Below are 23871 nucleotides of genomic sequence, written 5' to 3' on the forward strand. Positions count from 1 at the left end.
CGACGGTCGAAAATGCTGATACCAGTTACGGCGCAGCGAAGCGATCATATGGATTACTGTGCCTGCTTCCCCCGGCCTACATTACCCCTCCCAACCACCCCCACTCAACTCACCTTTAGGGAGGCACACGCAGAAGTGTGCCACTGTCCCCTGCGATCCCTGCAGGGGCGCACAAATGAGGGCGACATTTTTGTACAATACCGATGTAAGGTACAAAGGGAGTCAAAGGAACAGACCACGTGTATAAGACATAATTCTGCTAAGATTAGGAGAGACAAGGACATTTGCAAGTGCCAAGCACCGAACAATCACAAAGGCAAAAGCCTATGTGAGGGGAGTCAGCAACTCTCTAAAGGCCAGAGAGGGTAATGGCACCCTGGTTAATACATTCAAATAGTCCTAAAAAAGAGGCTGAAATGGACAAAATTGTGGTCTATTAACATGTGCCTCAGAAGTCGAAAACAAGGGCTGTTCATTAAAACCCAGATGGAGATAGTGGTCTGTTCATACCCTTTCAATGTTCCAGAACAGTGAGCAGAGTACGAGGTCAACTACAAACAGAAGGCCTTGGGTACGTTTCAGGTCGATGACATATGATTGACTAATTGGGAAAACAAGAAATGTATTGACGCATCTCGAGCACCTAGGTTTCGTTTCTACTCATGTGCTGCTAAAGAAGCTGAAAGTCCAAGGTTGGATGGGGTTGCCAACCAATCATAAGGCCTGCCACGCACTTTCACATACAATGTTGCAGTTACCAATCCGCTGCCATACTCTCTGCTATAATCCGTATACTATGTATGTAGAACAGGGTCAGTTTTGGCCAAAATCGTCCCTGGGGAGCGAGGGGCCGGTTTCTGGCCATGCCTGGGCCGGTTTGGAAGAAAAATACACTTTTTTTTTTTTTTCAAATTTCTTCTTTTCAAAAAGCTTTTTATCCTTCTTCGGTCGATAAATGAGTACCAACACAGGTTTAGTGATATTGTATGCATATTTATTCTATAAAAAAGGGCTTAAGCGTGTGCTATACCATAACATATTATTTTGGCATTGGACGTCTGCTTGGATTCACAGTAATTTAGTGTACTTAGGAACAATGCTATTCAATGCCACTTCCTGTTTTGTTAAGGTGTGAAAGATTGTTTTTCATCACTTCCTGGGATGTCACTTTGGGGTGGGGTCAAATGACGTCACTTCCAGTGATGTCATCAGAGGTCAAGGGTCGTGAGGCAAGGGGTAGGCCACTTTTTTGAGGCGAGGGGAGGGCCACTTTTTTTTGGGTGACCGGGCCTATTTCTTGTCCCAGTCCGACCCTGATTGTAGAAGTAGCTAAGGGCATGTCTTACAGACAAGGGGCAGCCAATGAGTTCATAACACTTATATGATTCAATAAGTAGTTATGTCACCCTAATCCAATACCTCTTGGTAGAAAGTTTTGCAAAATTCCACATAGGATGATGTCATAGATGACGTACGAAAAAGTATATAAGGAACAAGTTACTTACCTGTAACTGTTGTTCTCCAGCATGGGTCTGGCATGGATTCACATGCTCATGAATATTCCCCGTCGTCAGGCTGGGAACCCTCGGTAAAGAAAAAATCAGCATCAGTTTCGTTTCTGATCTTTCTTTCTTAGTAGTAACCAATCGCTGATCTCTGGGTCATACTGCCCCCAGCCAATGACTGCCCTCTCCCTAAGCCCCTCACCTGGCAGCCATCCTCAGATTTGGTAGCACGTAAAGTGGCAGTATGACCAAGTGAAGAGCCGCAGAGGGGAAGGAGGGAGGGTTCGCATGTGAATCCATGCCAGACCCATGCTGGAGAACAACAGTTACAGGTAAGTAACTTGTTCCTTCTCCAGCATGGGGTCTGGCATGGATTCACATGCTCATGAATATAAGAATACATAGCAGTACACACATGCACAACCACGGGAGGTGGCAACAGGCTCAACATTAAGCAATACAACAACTCAACATTAAGCATCTCTTACCTCCTCACCAGGCTCACCTTAAGCGAACAGGTTGCGCAGCACTGCTTGGCCGACCCTGGACTCCTCCCTGGAGTCCCGATCGACGCAGTAGAATCTTGTGAAGGTCTGCGTCGACCTCCACGTAGCAGCCCTACAGATGTTCAGCCGGGGCACACCAGACAGGAACGCCGTGGTAGCAGCGATCGCTCTGGTCGAATGGTCTCTCGGACGGCCGGGCAACGGTCGGTTTGCCAACCGGTGACAGTGCATGATGCAGCTGGAGAGCCATCTGGAAATGGAAGCCTTCGAGAGAGCCTTCCCTTGATTCACAGGTCCAAAGTTCACAAACAGCTGTGATGTCTTCCAAAAACTGTTTGTGCGGTCCACGTAGAACTTCAGTGCTCTGGCTACGTCCAGCCAGTGCAGAGTCCTCTCGGCCTGCGACGAAGGCGACAGGAAGAAAACTGGCAACACCAAGGGCTCGTTGAGGTGGAAGTCCGACGGCACCTTGGGCATAAAGGAGGGGTGCGTCCTCAGCACCACCCTTGTGTCGTGAAAAGTCAAGTATGGAGGCTTGCAAGATAGGGCCTGGATCTCTCCCACTCGTCGTGCGGAGGTGATGGCCACGAGAAATGCTGTCTTCCACGTCAGGAACTTCAACGGCGTCGAATGCATAGGCTCGAATGGGGCCCCCATGAGCCTGGTCAGCACCACGTTGAGCTCCCATGCCGGGGCAGGGGCCTTCACTGGTGGGAACGATCGGAATAGTCCCTTCATAAATTCCTTCACCAGGCGATGAGACCACAAGGACGCCCGTCCTGTAGTTCTGTTGTATCGGAAGATGGCAGCCAGATGTATCTTGATGGAGGCGTGAGCCAGTCCAGCTTTTGCCAGCGACAGTAGGTAGGGCAATACTTGAGGGGCCGTAACCCGCAGAGGGTTAATCTTCTGTGCACGGCACCAGACAGAGAACCTCTTCCACTTATGTCCATAGCACTTGAGAGTTGAGGACGCCCTGGCTTTTGCAAGAACCTCTCTGCCGTCAGCCAGGATATTGTATCCTCCAAACTCTAGTGCTGCAGCAGCCAAGCCTGCAAGTTCAGCGACTCCAGATTGTGATGACGAATGGCGCCTCCTTCTCTGGAGAGAAGATCTGCGTCCGTCGCCAGCTTGATAAGTCCAGAAGGTCCGGGAACCAGATCTGTCTCGGCCACACCGGTGCGACGAGGATCATCCTGCACCTGGACCCCTTGAGCTGGTTGATGAAACGGAGCAGCAACGGCAACGGAGGGAACGCGTACAGGAACAGGCCGTCCCAAGGGAACGAGAAAGCATCGCCCATGCTCCTCGGCTTTGGGAACCTGCTGGCAAACCTCTGGCACTTGGAGTTTGTCGCCGTTGCGAACAGGTCGATCTGGGGTTTGCCCCATCGTTGGAAGAGTCAATCCACTTGATCATGGCGCAGTTCCCACTCGTGGCACGAGCGCAGCTCCCTGCTGAGTGAGTCAGCGATGGTGTTTTTTATTCCTGCCAGTTGGAAGGGAACCAGAAACATCCCCTGGGCGACGGCCCAGTGCCACAGATCCTGGGCCTCCTTGGATAGGGCTGGGGATCTGGTGCCTCCCTGCTTCTGGATGTAGAACATCATGGTGGTGTTGTCGGTGAAGATCCTCACCACTTTGTCCTTGAGGGACGGAAGGAACGATTTGAGCGCCCAGAACATGGTTCGTAGCTCCAGGATGTGGATGTGGAGAGACCTCTCCTCCGGGAGCCAGAGGCCTCTTGCGTGGAGATCTCTGGTGTGGCCCCCCATCCCTCCAGGGAGACGTCCATCGTCACAGTCTCCTGATACACTGGAGCCTGAAACTCTGTGCCTGCCGTGAGGTGCGCATGGGTACCCCACCATAGAATCGCCCGGCGTAACTCCTCGTCGAGCGGGATCCTGTCTTCGAAGCTGCCCACCGCTTGAATCCAGCAGGCGTCGAGGAACTCTTGTAGCGGACGCATCCGAAGTCTGCAAAGGGGCACAAGGTAGATGCATGAGGACATCATGCCGAGGAGGGACCTGATGGACCTCAGCCTGGCCACATCTGTGGCTAACAGGTGCTGCACCTTGCCCAAAATAGCCTTCGGCCTTTCTTCCGACAGAGATGCCAATCGCTCCACTGTATCGAGCTTCACTCCCATTAACAGTGCCACCTGTGACGGAACCAGGTGGGATTTGGGGTAGTTGATGGCGAATCCCAGTTCCGTGAGCAGGCGGACGGTCCTCGCCGTGTGTTTGACGGCGAGTTCTCTTGACCTTGCACTGATTAGCCAGTCGTCCAGGTAGGGGTAGACGTGGATCCCCTGCAGGCGCAGCCGCGCCGCCACTGGTGCGAGGCACTTGGTGAACACCCTGGGTGCCGACTTTAATCCGAATGGGAGGGCTCTGAATTGGTAGTGACGCCCCTGGACTACGAATCTGAGGAACTTTCTGTGTCCTTTTAGAATGGGCATGTGGAAGTAAGCATCCTCCAGGTCCAACGACGATAGGAAGTCGCCCTCCTCCAGCTGTCCCAGCACGTGCTGGAGGGTGACCATCCTGAATTTCTGTGCCTTGATGTACTTGTTTAACCGACGCAGGTCCAGGATGGGGCGCCAACTGCCTGTCTTCTTTCTGACGAGGAAGTACGTTGCGTATACTCCGGAGCCCCGGAGCCTCTTGGGGACGAGCTCGTTGGCACCTTTCTTGAGCATCGCCCTTACCTCCAAAAGCAGTTGAGGGACGTGATTCTCCTTCCTGGCCACGGGAGGAATGCGAGGACACTTCTTTTGAAATTCTAGCAAGTGTCCGTGGGCCAGGGTGTCCAGCACCCAACGGTCGATGGAGATGGACTCCCACATGCTGACGAACTTCGTCAGCCGGCCTCCCACCGGGGTGCTTCGGTGGGGGCCCCGACGCTATGGCCGGTTCAGTCCTGCTTGGAAGAGGCCTTGCCGCCTTGGCCTCCTTGACGACGGCGGCGAGACCCTCCTTGCTTGCCGCGGCCTCTGTAGGCCTCCTGGGACGAGGAGCGGGCCGCCTGGCGGTACGTAGAGGAGCCACCGATGGATCCCTTGGAGGCTTCCTGTCTGCCTCCGTAGCTCCGAAAGGGCCGCCGTTGCTGAAGGACCCCTAGGGCTCGGGCTGTGTCCGTGTCGGTCTTGATGGCCTGGAGGGACTCATCCACCGTCTTCCCAAACAGGTTGTTGCCATCGAACAACGGCATGTCCAACACTCTGGTCTGGACGTCCTGGCGAAAGTACGTCGCCTTGAGCCATCCTCGTCGTCGAAGGCAAACCCTGTTGCCCAGCTGGCGAAATCCGGTATCGGCAATGTCCGTTGCCACCGTTATGGCGTGATCCGACGCCACCTCACCTTCCTGCAGAATCTGTAGAGCCTCCGCCCTCTTGTCGTCCGGTAGGAAGTCTAGAAGGGGAGCTATCTTGAACCAAAGCTCCCTGTCGTAACGGGCCACAATCGCTAAAGCATTGGCTGCCTTAATCGTCGTCGCCGCCGACGAGATGACTCGTCGTCCCATGGAGTCCAACTTCTTGCCCTTGCTGTCCGGCGGGGAAGTGGAAGTTGAAGCCGCCGCACCCGCCGCTTTCTTCTTGGCCGCTGCCGAGACAACCGAGTCCGGCGTAGGCTGAGCCCTGAGGCACAAGGGGGCGGCATCAGGGACCCGGTACTTCTTCTCGTACCTGTCCCTTTTGGCGGGTGTCGTGGAAGGGTTCTTCTGGATAGCCAGCCCCTCGTCCCAGATGTCGTCGAGCAACGGTACCGCGAGGACCGTCTTTCTCTTGGCCTCCCGTCGTTGGTAACGAAAGCCGTCCTTTTTCTGTTCCCCAGGGCAGAGGTGGAAGAGCTTGGATGCCCTGGCTATCATGGCATGGAAAGAGCCAATTTCGTCGGGCGGAGAGGCCCGAGAGGGTGGGGTGATGAAGGAATGTTCATTGTATCATCGCCACCGTCGTCGTCCGTCCCCGTCGCTGTATCCGTCGCTGTATCATCCCAAGGGTCCGGTGAGGGGGATGAGGGAGTCCACAGGCCTCGTGGGCACGAAGGGCGGTGCAGGGTCGACTCTCCTCCGCTTGTTCGGAGGGCTTCCCGACGGTCCTGGTTCTGGATCCTCCGTCGGGGTCCGTGGTAACCTCGTCCTTATCTCAGTACATAAGGATTGTATCGCCAACAAAATGGCCGCCGAGCTATCCTGGGGCTCGGGCAATGGCTGAGATGGGCGGGATGGCTACTCCACTGGGCCCTCGTCGTTGCCATCGTCGCTATCTTCGATCACATCAGCAGGAACCTTCCCCTGGGATCGAACTTCTCGTTGAGGCCTTTCACGGTTTCCACCAGATCCTCCCCGGAGGCTGAATCCGAGTCCGTAATGGCCACCGGCCCCCCCCCCTCTTTTTCCACCGGGGTCTTCACGGGGGTCTTAACGATGGGCTGGAAAGAGGATTCCCTCCGCGGTGGCAGGGAAACTCTGGGCCCCGAGGCCGCCTCCACTGGCGTAGTCTCTGCCGGCTTCGCTAGGGCCACTGCAACAACCTTGATAGAGACCTTTGCCGGGTGGATCAAGGCCCTCACCACCTTAGGTGCGTCCTGGGCCTTCGCTTTGGGGGGAGGGTCATCGTCTCGCTCCCCCTCGGCTCCCTTCGAGATCGACCCGGGTTCTCAGACTTCCTCTTCCCCGAACCAGAGCACTGGCTCGTGTTGATCATGCCGGGGAAGTCGCGCCCTGCTTGGCAGCCGAAGAGCCTGACCTTTCGGCGCTCCGGGTGCCCGCGGACTCGCGGTGCTTGGCCTTCTGTGTTAGGCAGAAACCTGTGCAGATCCCTTAGGGACCACTGCAAAAGATTTAGGACTACAGGTGGTTGGCAGTAAACCCAATTGGTAGCAGTCTGTACCACCCAGATTTACCTGGTAGCTGTGGCTGAGCAGTCAGACTTCTCTCAAGACGAGTTAGGCAGTATATAGAGTATACACAATAGGTACAGAGCTACAGTAGCACAAGCAAACACTGACCAGAGCTTTGGTGTAAAAGTATATAATTATTTATTTAAAGACACACTTGTAAATTACACTAGCACAAAAAGAGGTAAGTAAATTCAACACAGTGTCACTATTATATATATACACAAACCTGATTACTTATTAGACAAGTCTTAGTGAGAAACACCACTTATTTTCAGACAGAGGTGAGCGCTTAACCTAAAATGGCACTCTAATAAGTTATAAAAAAAAGGGAGGGAAAAGGCAGAGTTATGAAAGCACACAATTTCAATACTTTTAAAAGAACCACAGTGAGGCAGGTTAGGCAAAGTCTACTGGAGAGCAAGTAAGTTCAAATGCCAGGCCCACTCTTAGAGAGAGCAAGCGAAATGTGTTCAGGATCACACAGTGGGGTTATGCCCAACGAGTCTTTGTAGATAGTTCACAAGAGATAGAGATCAAGTCAGGAAAAGTTAGTTAACAGGCCACAGGCTACCAAGGTTAGAAAGTTGAGGATTTACTGTCACCCCGAACTATCTGTCGCAAGGGAAGCCAGGCGGGACACAGTACCTGAAATGGGAAGGACGCTCCAGCGGGGGCAGTTGTTCCTGGCAGCGGGTGCATGTCAGTGTTTCGTCCAGAGGAAGAGGAGGTCTTGACGAAGAGGAAAGATGAAGGTCGTTGCACTGCCAGGGAAGAAACCAGCTGCAGAGTTTTCCGGTTACAAGGCACTACTCTTTTCTTCGCGGTAGTGGTAAACTGTGGTATTCCGGTTGCCGGGGTGCTTGGCACAGGCAAGGCGGCCACGAGATGGTCCAGGAAGGCGAAAAGACGGGCAAACTGGTTATCCTCACCAGTCAAAGGAAGAAGACTCTCCGGACTGGAGATCTCCTCTGTTGTCGGGAAAAGTGGTGAGACGGTTCAGCAGGGCTCCACCGGTGGTGTCGTCGTTGCAGGTCGGCTCGGCTTCTCCCTCCTCAGATTCTTTAGGTCCTGTGGTGACTTCTGAAGTTCCCGTCCCCAAAGCCCTGCTTTTATGCAAAAAACCCCCATTCATCAGTCCTAGCTGTCACTCAAACATGCTAAGTGGTGAGCCGAGCGGCCAATCACACCAGAGTGCGACTTGAGTTGCCAAGGCATCTCAGTCCAGGGTGCCTAAACCCCCTCCCACACCCCCTATGGTACCCAGACAGAGTGGCACCACTTTTGGAGGCTTCTGTGGAACAAAGGGCTCGACTTGGGTTGGAGTCACAGAAGCGAACACAAATGCCATTTTGGAACAGAGTTTTGGCAAAAAATACCAACCAGTGAATTTATATTAATTTAATAAACCGGCGGTATGTTCGAGGCTATATTAAAAAGTGGTAGCCTCGAACAATGGGAAAATCCCATAGGAATATATTTGCGGTCGAATATAAAAAGTAGTATCCACTGCCAGCAGCCAAAACTCGGTCGGGGGGGACTGAACAGTGCCCCCTCGAACAACAGACCCCGGGCAATCAAATTGCCCCGACCAGTACGTCCACAATATGATGGTTTGTACTGGTTCTGTTCACAATTTAAGACTAGTAAAGCCAATGGTGACTTTAGATGCCCTGGGAGACAGTAGTCAGTCCCAGGGTAGGGAGTCTATGTTTGGGGGTCGCTATGACACCCCTGGGTTACTGCACAGAGGGTTCTGTGTAACCCACATACCAAAAACACATGAAGCCCTATGGGATAAAGGACCCCATAGCCCATAAAACACATACAAAGTCAAAGGAACACCTCAAATCATGTCTAAGAGTGGGAGAAAAAGAGTCTCACTCTTAGCAGGAGAAAAAATAAAACCCCAAAAATCCAGCAAAGCTGCTAGGGGACTCACTAGGTTTGGGAAATTAGCCTTTACAGAGAATTCTCCCTAACATTCTGTTGGGCCCCTGTCGCCGGGGCGCCCTCGCAGGACGTAGAAGACCGCTCAGACTTTTTCTTCGCCTTCTCACCTGCTGTGCCCTTCTCCAGCCAGGCGGCGAGGCGGGAACGACGATCTTGCTTGGTCCGTTCCGACAGGTTCTTGCAGAACGCACAGTCCTTCTCCACGCGAGTCTTGTCCTCATGAAGGCAGTAGGGACATCTTGAATGCTCGTCCTCCTTGAAAACATTTTGCAATCCGCATCCCGGGCAGCTCCTGAACAGCTTGGATCCGGGAGTCGAGCTTCTCTTCTCCTGGGCCATGTCCGTTGAGGTAGGCCTCAGATCTTCTGGAACCTCCAAGAAGCGTAACTCGACAAAAACTTCACCCTTGAGGGGTGTAGAAGAATTCCGAAACGGGTCCCCGTTATCGGAAGTGGAAACGGTGGAGCTTGAGGCTCGATTAAACCGAAAAAATTAGAAAATCTCCTGAAAAAGCGCGAAAACGCAGTAAACGCTTCAGAGCTGAAGCACGAGGACTCCCAACACTTGAACGTGCGGTAAAAATCTGAGGATGGCTGCCAGGGGAGGGGCTTAGGGAGATGGCAGTCATTGGCTGGGGGCAGTATGACCCAGCGATCAGTGATTGGTTACTACTAAGAAAGACAGATCAGAAACGAAACTGATATTGATTTTTTTCTTTACCGAGGATTCCCAGCCTGACGACGGGGAATATTCATGAGCATGTGAATCCATGCCAGACCCCATGCTGGAGAAGCTTTGTATACACAAGAGGAGGTATGATTATGAATGCATCTATTTTGATAGCTGTACAACTCTCTGCTTTCTTTCATTGAGATTAAAGCAGTATTTTACCGTCTTCCTTATGTCTGTCCGGTTATATGATCTAAGATGTTAATTGGAAATTCCATCTAGCGCATAGATGATGCTTCAAAGTGCTACAGCACAATAACTACTCCATCCTCACTCTGTAAGTCTATATTATTATATTGCAGTTTTGTTCCCCATTTGGGTGCTATCCATGAAAGGTGTAGTGTGCAAAGTTTTGGAAGATTTTCAGAATGCTTTCACTGCCATTGTTGCCTCACCAACTCACCAGACGATGAAGACTGGCCTACCAAAGCAGATTCCCTTCAGTAAGATCCTTCCACTGTAAAGATCCTTGGTTTCCCTTCAACCTCAAGCCTATCACTGGAAAGCATTTGAAATGGATGGAAACCTCCCTATTCTGGCCAGTGGTCACAGATCTCCCATCTATCCCATTGGGCCCTGCTTGTTCCCACTGCTTTCAGCTTCTGTGGAGAGCAGCGTAGAGCGGGTTTATGGTGCGTGGCAATGCCAGCCCTAGGCCTGCCCATGGGCGTAATTTTTGGGGGGATGGGGGTGTTTGTCCCCCCCAACTTTCATGGCACGTAGTTACTATGACTATGGGCCAGTAGTGAGGAAGTGCAAAGGCTCCCATACAGGAGCGTGAAAAAGGCGAATGGACATTTCTTCCCGCAGCACCCTATTTCTGCAAGGAATAGGACCCGCAATATTTCGGGCCTCACGCAGTTTTCCCATTTGGGCACCATAGCCGAAATACATAACACAAGAACTGGTACGGCATTACACAAATTCCACCACCTGCAGCCGGGAAAGGGATGCATCATCACAAGTATTGCCATCCCTTACAGCTTCACCACTAATGGGATTTGAACAGACACAGCATCAGAAATAGCAAGTTGTTGGTCGAATAGGAAGATTCTACCTGAAGCACAGGATTACCTCTGCCCCTGATGAATGTCCGGTTATTGAGAACACAGAGGACAGAAACTTATATAAGTTGGGCTGTAACACACAATGGGAAATGAAATCAATTAAGTTGCCTTTTTGGTGCTATGCTGATCTAATTGTGGGCATAAATGTTTCTATATTGCGAGGTGGAATGTTTTTAACATGTATATGACTGTGTTATGTGTATATGTTGTTGTAACTATTTTTGTATTACCTGTGCTGAATTAGAGATTAATATATTAAAAATGATATTTTCTAATAACACTGTTCTATGTGTATTGAGAATACATATTGCAGCCCATATTGATTTAGCGGCTGTTATGTATTTCTGCTTTCTGAGGGGATAAGTTCACTGTTTTATATAGTTTGTTGTACATTCCTTCCTTTTGTTGAAATATATGTCATATATCCTCACTTAGTAGGAGGGATCATCACCAGAGTGTGGGGTTACCCTTGTAGATGAGTAACCATTTTGTCCCCATTCATTTGGCTGGGGCACCTTTTCTTCAGATGTCATGTCCCCCCCAACATTTTCAGCAAAGTTACTCCACTGGGTCTGCCATGTGTGAGATTTGCGTGCCCCCCCCGGCCCCGCCCACCACAAATGCAGAACAGCAGGGGTCTCAGTTTTGTTGTTCAGCTGATAATCAGCCTAACAACAGAACTGAGCGTCCTGCTGTTATTGTAAAGTATGTTTAAGGGTGTCTTGCCTCCAATTCAGTGTCATGTAAACAGCGCCTATTAAGGAATCACAGTGTGATTCTTTAATAGGGGCCGTTTACATGACCCTGAGCTGGAGGCAATGCGCCCTTTATTTGATGTGCCCTTGTGCGACCGCACCCTCTGATAGGATATGATATGATGCGTCATTTACAACGCGCCTGTACACAAGTGTTTCTAGGCACGACAAGACAAGCAGGAGGAAACAAAGGGAGGACAAAATAACGATCTTACTAGGCCTTGTGTCATTCAGACCGCACAAGCACGGGGAAGAAGGAAGGGTAGAAGTGCCAGGGGGAGGGAGAAGGGGGAAGTGCAGTGAACTCACAAGTGGAGCCAGCGGGTGGCTCATAAATGCAGAGAGAAGGGACTGTAGGGTTACAGATACTGAACCTTAAGTCCTGAGGAGCCCAGAGGCAGTGCGAGGGCAACTGGACATGCAGGAGCCTGGGCCCGAGTTCAGTGGGTGACCAGGTGACCAGTGCGCGTAGTAGTCAGGTGCATCAACAGGGGAGAGGAAGACAGAAAGCGGAGGCGAAAAGGAAGGTCTTGAGTTGCTTTCCGGAACCAGAGGTGGTTCTGCTCAAGTTTGAGAGAGGCAGGGTGGCTGTTCCAGAGGGAGGCCCCAGTCGAGGAGATAGATCTGCCCCCAACTCTGTGCTTGGAGAAGTGTCTGATCCTCAGAGTTGGAGGTGGATGAGCGCAGAGCTTGAGAAGGAGATGTTTTCTAAGAGAACACACGTTGAGCCGGCGCCGGTGGGTGGGTAATATATAACACATTAGGAATAAACAAATTAACTTTTTGACATTGTATTCAATACATTTAATTCAGGTTATAAACAAATAGTAATATTCAGAAAAACACCAAATTAGCAGACCATGACGTCACCTCCGACATGTTGATGACTCCTACGGCGAGAGACTTGTACCCCAGAATGGTGCGGTTCTTGTACCTCTTCCTCCTTTGCAACATGATCTGCAGCTTGTTTGCATCCCGCTTCAGAAAGTGGGGGTACTGTGGGGAAGGGGGGGAGAGAAAAGAAAGACAGTGGAGATCAGGGAGACGTGGAACTGCAGATGAAAAGAAAATGTGAGAGACTCTTTCCGGGTGGCAAAAACCATGTATGCCGCAAAACCCAAGGCATACATGCGTTATGCCAGTCTTAACACCTATATTACTATGCCGGGCATGTTGGAAAAGATGTGCAATGGGTGTGGGATACTAGAGGGGAAATCCGCGTGTGCATCTCCCTTCTCGCTCCACCTGCAGCACATCGTTTTGCACCCGCGTGAAATGTTCATGTAGGTGTTACACAAATGGATTCCGATCATAATTCACCTGCATTTAGCACCTGCTGAAAGCAGGCGATTTCTAGAGGAATCCATCGTAAGTACCAGCTGCAAAGTGTTATTTGCTGCCAGTATTTACATCCTTTACAAAATGGAGAGTAAAAGTAAAGAGCAAAGGCATTTAATCCTCTTTTTATTTTTACATTTTTTTACATTCGCACTCCCTTTTTTTGTTGAAAATTGCATGCAGGGTGCAAGCGCTAATGTTAGTGGTCCACTGCCTGTAATTATCACTTTTTTGTAAAACAACCCCATTTGGTACACCATCCCATAATCGGGGGGAGGAGCCGTGGCAAGGCTTGGGCTCCCGGGAGTATAAAGTGGGGCTACTGACGAATGACGTGTCGATTTGTATGGCTGAGTTGGTGGCGATTGCATTGGCGATTGCTAGGGTGTGCAAGTTGGGGTTTGAGAAGGTGGTGGTGTTTTCGGATTCATTGAGTGGGTTGCAGGCGATTGTGGCAGGGGATGGTGATAGGAAGGATGTGATTTTGGACATCAGTAGGAAGATTGATCTGTGTGTGTGCGGAGGGATGGATCTGGAGTTGGCGTGGATCCCCAGTCACAGTGGCACTTTGGGTAATGCGTTGGTGGATTTGGCAGCAGGTGCGGGTATGAGGAGAGAAGCAGTTGATGGGAGGATACCTTTGAGTGTGGATGAGGTGAAAGCTGTGGTGGTGAAGCGGGCTATGGATGAGTGGCAGGAGAGGTGGGAGAGTGGGGTGAAGGGCAGGTGGATGTTTGGTGTTCTTGAGAAAGTGTCTGTGAAGGTGGATGCAGGGAAATTGGAATGGAAGAGCAGGGAGGAGGTGATGCTGAACCGGTTGAGGATAGGGCATGTGGGGCTGAATGACAGTCTGTTTCGAGTGGGGAAGCGTGAGTCGAGGGACTGTGCGGTGTGTGGGGTGCCTGAGACTGTGGGACTTTTTTTGCTTGCGTGCGAGAGGCATGTTGAGGAGAGAGAGTTGATGAGGGTTCGGTTGTCTGCGCTGGGAGTGGCTGAATTGAGTGGGAAGGCTTTGCTGGGAGGAGTCGGGGTGAGACGCAGGGAGAGGAGCAGTGTGCTGCTAGATTTTGTGGGGCAGACGGGGCGGTGGGAGGAGTTATGAGAATGTGAGGGCTGTGTGTAAGATTGGTGGGGTAGGTGCACATCATCCTTTTGGATGGGGAAGCGCCTGCGTGGGTCCGCCCACGCATTTGATAATTTGAAAGAAAGAAAGAAAGCCTGGGGACCTGGGGGCAGCAAGGGCACCCTTTTCTTCCTCTCGAAGGGGGGAAGGGCATGGCTGGTGTTTTCGGTATTATGGCCATAAAAGAGTCGTTATCCAACACATTTCAGGGTGCTCCCAAGATAAAGCGTGCTGGTGAACAGGTGAAAGGCGGGCTCTCAAGACAGCACTGGGTGGCAGTTCACCTCACTATTGGTGGGGGTGGAGGGAGGGAGTGGATTTGTTTGAAACCCGACACTCTGCTCGTCTCATGTAGTGTAAAACGAACGTGTGTGATGAACAGTCCACTATTACAATAATTGTTCCAAATACCACACAAAACTGTCACAACTTGAGACACATGCTGGTCATGTTAAACATGGTGCATTAGTAATTTAAAAGATGTGCTAAAACGGAACATCGTGATACGAATGACCAAAAATACAGAACTTTAAGTTCTGTAGTTAAAGTTAACTTTAACTCTTGTGTATTTAAGACATACACAAGATGAATGCTTTAATTATGCTTAGCCTTTTAAAGAGATCCCTTTTCAGGAAACGAAGTAAGGACTGTGTCCATTAAGGCTATTGCTATGTGCTTTTATTAGCAATGAGGAAATAAAAATAAAAAAGCGACATAAAATGCAACGCACCATCAATAATAATATCTTTGCTATTCACTTATTTTCTAACTGCATACACGGCTTTAACTGTTGGACTTTTAAGTGACTTCTAGCTTTGAAAAGCTTCACAGAGTAGTAAGATTTAAAACCACAAATAAAAAAGGTGGACGCAAGAGAGCACGCAGCTATCTACCGGAGGGTACATTCATAATAACATGGTTAAGCTTTCAGAGAAAAGATTGGTTATATAAACCACAAGCTAAAGCAGATTAAAGAAAAGGGGAAGATGACAGTCACACACAGACCCCTGGGTATGAGCCGGAGTGAGGTGCCACACGCAGGCACGAGGGTATGAGCCGGAGTGAGGTGCCACACGCAGACACCAGGGTATGAGCCAGAGGGTGAGGTACTACATACAGACCCCAGGGTATGAGCCAGAGAGTGAAGTACTACATGCAGACCCCAGGGTATGAGCCAGAGAGTGAGGTGCTACACGCAGACACCAGGGTATGAGCCCGCAGAGTGAGGTGCTACATGCAGACACCAGGATATGAGCCAGAGAGTTAGGTGCTACACACAGACACCAGGGTATGAGCCGGAGAGTGAGGTACTACATGCAGACCCCAGGGTATGAGCCGGAGAGATTAAAGCAGATTAAAGAAAAGGGGAAGAGGACAGCCACACACAGACCCCAGTGTATGAGCCGGAGAGTGAGGTGCTACACGCAGACACCAGGGTATGGGCCGGAGAGTGAGGTACTACATGCAGACCCCAGGTTATGAGCTGGAGAGATTAAAGCAGATTAAAGAAAAGGGGAAGATGACAGCCACACACAGATCCCAGTGTATGAGCCGGAGAGTGAGGTGCTACACGCAGACACCAGGGTATGAGCCGGAGAGTGAGGTGCTACGCGCAAACACCAGGGCATGAGCTGGACAGTGAGGTGTGTGAGAAAACTGAGGGTATTCTCCCAAGCCAGCTTCGAGAATCCCTTTTTCAGGTGGCCTGGGAAGGGCCAATGCTGTCGGTCCCCCAGTCCAGGGGTGAAAAGAAGAATTTATCACCTGGAATGGGGAGCCCGGGGTTGCGATACCTGAAGCAGAACTGTTGTCTTGTGCTGGGAAAGCTCAAGCATGTGCTGTGCTCACCAGTCTCACTATGTCCCATGCTCAAAACGTGGCAAAGGGAGACCCCTGGCCACCACATCCTGACTTACCATTTGTTATCATTTGTGAACACTTCTTTCTTGTGAATCCTATCCCACACTCTTTTTGGTATTTAGTTTTAAGGATTGGCAATCTTTTTTTTTGGTATAGGCCTTTTAATTTTGAGAAGACGCTACTAGGACTGCCTTATTTTGATTTGATGGTATTAGCTTAGCTTGCTCCCATCTTAGATTTAGGTTTAGATTAGGCATTTTCCCACCCTACCCATATCTACCTACCACTCTTGAACTGTGATCACGTATGCCTGTCTATTCTTGATACCATGCCTTCCTTACATAAGGTGTCAGGGTGGGATATTATTCAACTGATAATAATTGGAAGACCCACCTGTATACAAAGAGACTGAGTGTGGATTCCCGTGCTCTACTCACAGTGTTGAAGGGAGAGCGACGAAACAGTTCTCTCCAATGAGACGCAGAGATCTTACAGTCAAGGGGCAGACCCTGTCAGACCCCTTTTTCCCTGAGAGCTGAGAGATGCCACACGCATCACATGGGGCATAACATCACCCTTCCAACCCTTGGAACAGAAAATGGAAGTCCGATTGTTCTCCCTAACCTTTCAAGCCATTCAACCTATCTGAAAAGAGATTGAGGGCAATATCCATTATCTTTTTTGCCCACAGTGTTATTTGTTACAGGGGAGGGATAAGGATCTCATCTCTTTACAGATAAGAATAGAATATCCCTTGGGTTTATCCTTTTACATTCCACCCTGCAGAGAAGGTAAAATAAAAGATACCTCTTTTTTCTCAACAGGACGAGTTAACCTTCATTTTACTGAACCTTTTCCCCAGTTCTGTACGGATCCAAAAGGGGAGATAGAGTTGGGATTCTAGCATATGAAACCCCTTTGAAAACACTTAGGGGAAACCTCATATATGAAACCTTAAGGGAAATACATCTAGGGAAACAAAAGGAGGAAACATAGAGATCACTACTATCGGAAATACAATCTCAGAACCCCACCCTTATCAGTTAAAGGGAAAAGTTAGAGACGAACAAGGGAGAGAAAAGGAGGGAAATCCAAGTAGAAAGATACGAGAGGAACCCTATGTTAACCTAGGAAGGGAAAACCTAGAGACCCATAACACCTTGGACATATTTATTTGCCCCCTGAGTAAGAGTATGAGAAGGTTAATATCCACTACAGCTCTGGATATGTCAGAAACCTCACAATTAGAATCTTACATATTTTGTGGAGATCAGGGCCATGTTATGGCAATCCCCCGAGGCTATAGAAGACGAGAAAATGGTAACTCAAAAAAGGGAAAGACAGATCAAAAGGGAAAGAGAAAAGAGAACTCTGGGAACCCTCTCCTATGCAAGATCTGAAAACCCAGACAAAGATGGAAAGCTCCATCTACAATAACCCTTGGGTACTGAAGGGAAATATCAACTTGAGTTATATGCTGGATCGTTTGGGCCAGCATTCTGGATGTTCCACAGAGATCTCTCAGGGAAACAACTCCACCCAGCCAGCATAGGAGAAGGGTATGTGAGAAACCTGAGGGTATTCTCCCAAGCCAACCTCGAGAATCCCTTATTCAGGTGGCCTGGGAAGGGCTGATGCTCTCGGTCCGGCAACTCCATGGGCGAAAAGAAGAGAAGATCACCTAGATCAGGTGTTTTCCCACCCTACCTATACAGTTTAACAAAAACCCTCGAACTGTGATCACTTGTGTCTGTGTGTTTATCTTGATACCATGCATTCCCTGCAGGTGCTACATGCAGACGGCAGGGCATGAGCCGGAGAATGAGGTGCTACACGCAGACCCCAGGGCATGAGCTGTAGAGTGAAGTTCTACATGCACACGCTGGGCATGAATCGGAGAGCGAGGAAATACATGCAGATGACAGGGCATAAGCCGGAGAGTGAGCTACAACATGCAGACTCCAGGGCATGAGCCGGAGAGTGACGTGCTACACGCAGACGCCAGGGCATAAGCCAGAGAGTGACATGCTTCTCACAGATGTCAGGACATGAGCCAGAGAGTGAGGTGCCACACACAGACCCCAGGGCATGAGACAGAGTGAAGCGCTACACACAGATGCCAGGGCATGAAACAGAGAATGATGTGCTACACACAGACGTCCCAACTCACCCCCTTTTCTCCACAAACACTGGGCAGAGGAAGAGTGTGACTGAGAATAACAAGGCCAACCCGTACATATCTCATTGGACACGTCCTGCCAATCTGGTCAGGCAAAGTCAGGCTCTTGAATTTTATCACCTACATCTGATACCCATTACCTCTCTCAACACGGTTAAAAGGCTGAACATAGAGACACGATCTGAGCAAGGTGGAACACAAGAACGAGCAGAACTTCTAGGGGGAAGGCAAACCTACTGGAGCAGAACAACGGACAGAGGGACAAGAGCAAAGGATAGAGAAACCCAGGAGTTCCCTGCAGGGGGTTGTTGCCTCCAAAGAGCTGTGAAAGATATGTGGAGAAGGGCAAATCCCAGACAAGAAGACTGCATTGAGTTTCAAGGATGCCTCCGACCTTCCCGGGTGAACAACACAGTTGAGGAGGCAAGGCCAAGCCTGTGCTACGTTGACTCGTAAAACTGTAAAGAAAAGAAAGGAATGCAGACAGCCGGTGAGTTGGCGAGCATCATGAAAGACCGGTTTGGGTAGAGAAGATTGAAGTTGCAACAGTATATCTCACAGTTGAAGGCTGCACGCGTGTGTATGAGACGCTAACGAAGGAAGACCTTTGGTGAACTTTAAATTACCGATAACCGAAGCCAGTGATGCAGAGTCACGGAGTGATCTAGCGAAAGGAACTAGCCCACTCGAAAGTCTCTGCGAAAGGTGAAATGTTCTGTTATAACGTGACAAAGTGAATGAACTTTAAAAGGCGTAATAATCAAGATTCACCCTGGGGAAAAGGAAGAAAAAGGGGAATGTTGAACGTTTGTGCATATGATATTGAACTACCCAGACCAAGAGACACTCGGGCGAATAACACAAGAGTGTGAGTAGAAGGGAAAGTCAAAGTGGTCCTGCGCAGTTCTGTCGTAAAAGCCTCAAACATTCGAAAGTCTTCGACATCAGGAAGTCGTGTGATAAAGTTAGAGAAAGGGAACCCCTAAAGAATGTGAATTAAGTTTGGGGAAGGGAACCCCTGCAAGTGCTGTGATTGAAAGGTCCAAGCCAGGGGGACACTGTTGAGCAGCAAGAAGGAATGGCGACCTCAGCACAGCTCTGGCCCCGGCAACATCCTGAAAAGAAAAATATCCTGCTGTGTGCTGAATGCAGAGCGTCTAAGCAGACGGTCGATCAGCAAAGATAGTGAGGAAGGCGGAAGCAAAGTTCCATTCTGAACCGCAACACCGAAGGGGAGATAAATTGATCGTATCATCTAACGGTTCGTGAGAGGATCCTCCCCTGTCTGCGCCTCAGCCGATCCAGTGTCTAGAACTGCACTAGACAGCTGGGCAAGGAGGACTACCGGAAGAGCAGCACTGGGATTACCTCTGTGTGAGGACCGACTGCTGTCAGAGAATCTCCACAGCGGGAACGGAAACACCAACCACCGGAGAGTGATCTGGCTTGCACCATGAGTGCCCCGCTGAGGGACAAATGCAGAGGCGACTTGCGTCAGCACCCTCACCGACCTGGACAATCACACACAGAAGATAGCAGGTACTGGGAACCCCCCAGCGGGGACCGAACACTGTGTGGGGGAGACAGCGGGGCTCCACTGCGGGAGTAACCCACCACACCCTCCTCACCCCCTCCTCACATGAGACAGTGAATTAAGTGAGGATTGGGCTATAACACCGCGCCTGAAGCCTGGAGAGGAGGCACAACAGACATTGATCCTGTTTGGAGACCGTAAAGAGAGGTCAGCCCAAATAATGCACGGTATATTTCGAGGTATCTGATCTGGCGGTGGGCAAACCCTCTGGGACGGGGCCAGATCACACAGGGAGGGATCTGATGCCGATCTTGGGCCCCATGTATAAGGCCAAGGTGAAAAACCAGGACCTGCTAAAGAAAACACACATTGGGGTCTGGACAAGCAGGGATTATTGACCATGACCCACGAGAGTGCAAACCACGCAGCAGATACAATTGTGAAGAAGGGAGACAGTTGGTGATTCCCCAGACCGCCGAGACACTCTCGTGGGAATAATTTGGGTGAGCATGCGCTTCCAACGACCCCTCAAGATCTGGATTGGGGACAAAGATACACCACGACAAAGGGAACCGGTAAGAAACGTGGCCCAATGGACTCATATACAAACACTGCGGCAAGGCCATCTGGGTTGGAGGACCAGGGAGCTGGGAGAAGTGCTGATACAGTACCTGCTGAAACCTGAGACGACCAACTGATGATGGCCATGCAAGTTACGCCAATCGCCCAAGAAGAAAAGGGGCTAATTCCCTTTTCCTTTTCTATGGCAGTCAGGAGCGGGAGGCCCTCTGGTCCAGCAGTTAAGTGGGGAGGGAGGAAGGGGGTGGGAAAGGGGATTTGTTTTGTCTTGGGGGAGGGAGGCTCTGAGAGATGGGGAGGACTGGGAGAGGCTCTGTACACAAACCACAGCCATAGTCCTTCTTTAATGGACATGTGTAGTTTACCACATGGATGCACCACCTACAGAATACGGCTGCCATTTATATTTGCTGAATCTGTCTCGCAGCTGTGGACTGTATTTATCATATAGGTCAGCTGAACAGAGGCAGTTTCTGTAATGCACAGTCCATGTGTACCACACAGGTGACAGGCCTGCAGCCTCTGCAGTCCAATATTTATAACACAGGCAGGCTGCCTACGCAGACATAAATATACACGCATATGCAAGCACACACAAAACACTCTCATCAACGCCATCATCCTAGACAACGTTCTCTATGTACTGCTCCAGTGCAACAAGCATGTTTGTGGAAATAGGCTACAGTCTGTGTAGCTGAACCAATCTTGCAGGTAGGAACCATGGCGGCACAATATGGTCTATGGTTACCAGGCAGGTCTAGGATACACAGAAAGTAGCCACACAGTCTTACTTCCAGTCTACACTTGGTGGGCATGTGTGGTAGTTGCATATACATTTACAGCGGTTATCTGTACTTTTTTATAAGGGAGAAGAACCAAGAATATGCAGCAGCTACAAGCCATGGCGTGTGCTACCACACATGTATACCAAACCTGGATTGTGGCAACAGGAAAAGTGGCTGTAGTACTACTTTCTTGGCGATGTGTCACAGATATGGTTCACCCACGATAAAACACTCTCTCAGGCCTTATTTTATTACTGCAATTGTGCATTTTATTGACAACATATATGGAGTGGTTTTGTATTTAGAAGGACACTGTATTAAATGCAAACTAAAACCTGTGATCACAGACCGTTTCACATGGTACACCTTTGTCGCACTGAGACCACCGTAAGTATGACGTTTTCTGGACCTCGGAGGTTAAAATGTTGCATATTTGGTGTGTGTGACGGCAGGTTTAGCACAGCAGTACACCAACCGCAGCCTGTCTCCCTCCCTCCCATGCTAATAGTCCATGCCTCCATTCTTCACCCCGTCATCTTCTATAGTATGCCCACTGAAGAGAAGGTAGTGGACATGTCTTACTGAAGGTGAGCGGGATATCTACAGTGTTGCCATGGGAGTTGGGAAGGGGGGTAAGGCTAGGGGTAGAAAAAGTACCATTTTCGTTTACAGTTTGTGGGGAACATGTTATGCTGTGGGAAAGGAGGCTGGGGTGCAACAGGAACGCAAAGTCAGAAGGGATACTGGCTGGGTGGGTTCAAGGTTTATCTCAGGGTGTGTAAAGGAGGTGTCCTTTAAGAGGATAGAATTGATCACTTTTTTCAATTGCATGAGGATGGGAGCAAGATTGATGTGTATGAGAGCCCACAGGCTAGGTCTCAATGCCATCTTCCTCAGTTAGCCACTGGTAGCTGCGGTTAACACCCCCCACACATTTAAGTGAATATTCCTTGCTCCGACCTTCTATCAGCACATCAAGCCTCTTGACCTAGTCAACACCCCATATCTGCTCTCATTATACCCAGTGTCCTATATCATGGTCACTTTATTATTTTTTTTAATCACTTTTTATTAAATTTTTCCTTAACATTACATTTCAATAAGTGCTTCACTCTTCCCAACTTCGCCCAACCCCAATCCCCCTCTAAACCCCCCCAAACTGATGCATATACAACTTCAGTAGTTACATAGATTCATGCTAGAAGTGGATATAGGAAACCGGCTCTAATACCATTGAGCACGTAGGAGCTTGTGCAGATGGCATGACAACAGGGTAGGGCATTACAGTGTAAAAGCATCAGTCCCGCCCTGTAAGAGCAACCAATTCCTATCACATCTCTGCAAGCAACCATGAAAGGGGCCCCTAGGGGTCCCTCGTGCTATGGAAACAAGGCAAAAACCATACACGAAAAGATGCGCCAGGCACGAGGATCAAATTCCCAATGCTAGGGTTTATTGCAAGCAAAAGATAGTATCAATTGGCCAATTCTGATCTCACGCCCTGCGACGTGAGTTTCCTAGACCTCGAGGGACACAAGAGAGCGAATTACGTACATCAGTTACATATATACAAAATGCATATCATACAATCAGCAAAGTCATGTTCAACACCCCTCTTCATTAAGTTCCTTTGAACTCGGGATGACGATGGACATATCCGACGAGTATGACGATTATGACATTTTCTATGTCTATTCTAGTAACAATGTGCAATTAGAAAGTGTGGAGGCATCTTTTAGTTGTTGAACAGAACACGGTGGTTCTGTTCTTGGAAGCAAGCTGCACACGGGGGAAGAGCCACATTCCAAGCTTTGCTATCTATGAGGTACTATTCGTGTCCTGGGAGCCGGCACGTTGTAAAGGGTTTTTGCGAAGGGGGGCCGTAAGAAAAGCATAATTCAAGCCTTTAGCTGTATTATTCTAACATATTCTACCATCGTACGAGACTGGCTGGCAGCTGTGATTAAATGCCCTGCAGCTCTCTCCCAAGGCTACAGAGAGGGAGCGTGGGCATTCCTCTCTGGGCTACTCATGAGGAGTTTCAACAAACTCTTCTGTCCCGCGACCTTGTCCTTTCATATTCAGACAACAATGTTAACAGTTGAGCAGAGTAAGCAGAATCCGCAAGAATTGCAAGCTGCAAAGCAGTTTTTTAGACAGAAAGCAATGAGCAATGGTTAACAAGCAAAATGGCGATTCTTGCTACATTTAAAATGGCCGCTCGTTGGTCAAGCATAGCAGTTTATATTTCTATAATTCGGTGCATAAAACGGTTGGCCCACGGCCATCAAGTTCCGTCTATCATTCAAATGAAGGGTATTCATTTTTTCAGATTGACAAACCCTCCTTTTGGCCGTATGCCAAACATCTTATTTATTCATTGTATCCTCCTCTAATGAGGATAAGTCTGAGGTATCTACGTCTGAATCATCTTAATCATTAATGTCTACCGCCATGAATTGTTTTACTGTTTTTGTTTCCTCAGTGTCTCTGTTATTCCGGCCATGCGTTTGTTTTCCTCTCGACACCATGTGCATACATCCCTTAGTACATCCATCAGTTATTTCAGTGCACACTATTGGTAAGCATTGTATGCAACAGCAGAATGTTATGAATATCCCGAGTACCATCATTAGTATCGAAATTAACTTCCATCCCCAAGACCGCAATAATCCCCAAAACCAGGATCCTATCCCCCAACCCCCTTCTTCAGTAGAGAGTGTGGAACTTATGACATGTAATTCCCGGATCGCTTTAAATATTGTAGGGGAGTAGTCATCTATATACACACAGCATGCAGTTTTTACAAGCTTGCAAACTCCCCCACGATCAACTAATATTATATCGAGAGACATCCTGTTTTGAAGTGCCATTAGTCTTATTCCTTTTTCTTCTAAAGTCATATTCAATAAAATATTCGTTGTGGAATCTATTGTTTTTTGTAATATTCCAGACAGTTTTCTTATATTGTAAGAATTTTCTATTTGGTACAAGAACAGTATAAATGATTTGGCTATATCCATTGCTATCATTCCATCCTCGCTACTCCTTTGAG

General features: G+C 49.3%; 1 protein-coding gene across 2 annotated transcripts in view; it reads right to left on the reverse strand.

Moving 5' to 3' along the window:
- LOC138468364 (phosphofurin acidic cluster sorting protein 2-like) overlaps positions 1 to 23871 on the reverse strand; it is a 1643699-nt gene that overhangs the window by 905405 nt on the left and 714423 nt on the right. For both annotated transcript variants that reach the window (XM_069608896.1, XM_069608897.1), the window contains exon 4: positions 12289 to 12414. In XM_069608896.1, coding sequence (XP_069464997.1) covers positions 12289 to 12414 — 126 coding nt within the window. The remainder of the gene's footprint in view (positions 1 to 12288; positions 12415 to 23871) is intronic.

This window comes from Ambystoma mexicanum, chromosome 4q (genome assembly GCF_040938575.1).
Source record: "Ambystoma mexicanum isolate Mex_15411 chromosome 4q, UKY_AmexF1_1, whole genome shotgun sequence".
NCBI classification, from domain to species: domain Eukaryota; kingdom Metazoa; phylum Chordata; class Amphibia; order Caudata; family Ambystomatidae; genus Ambystoma; species Ambystoma mexicanum.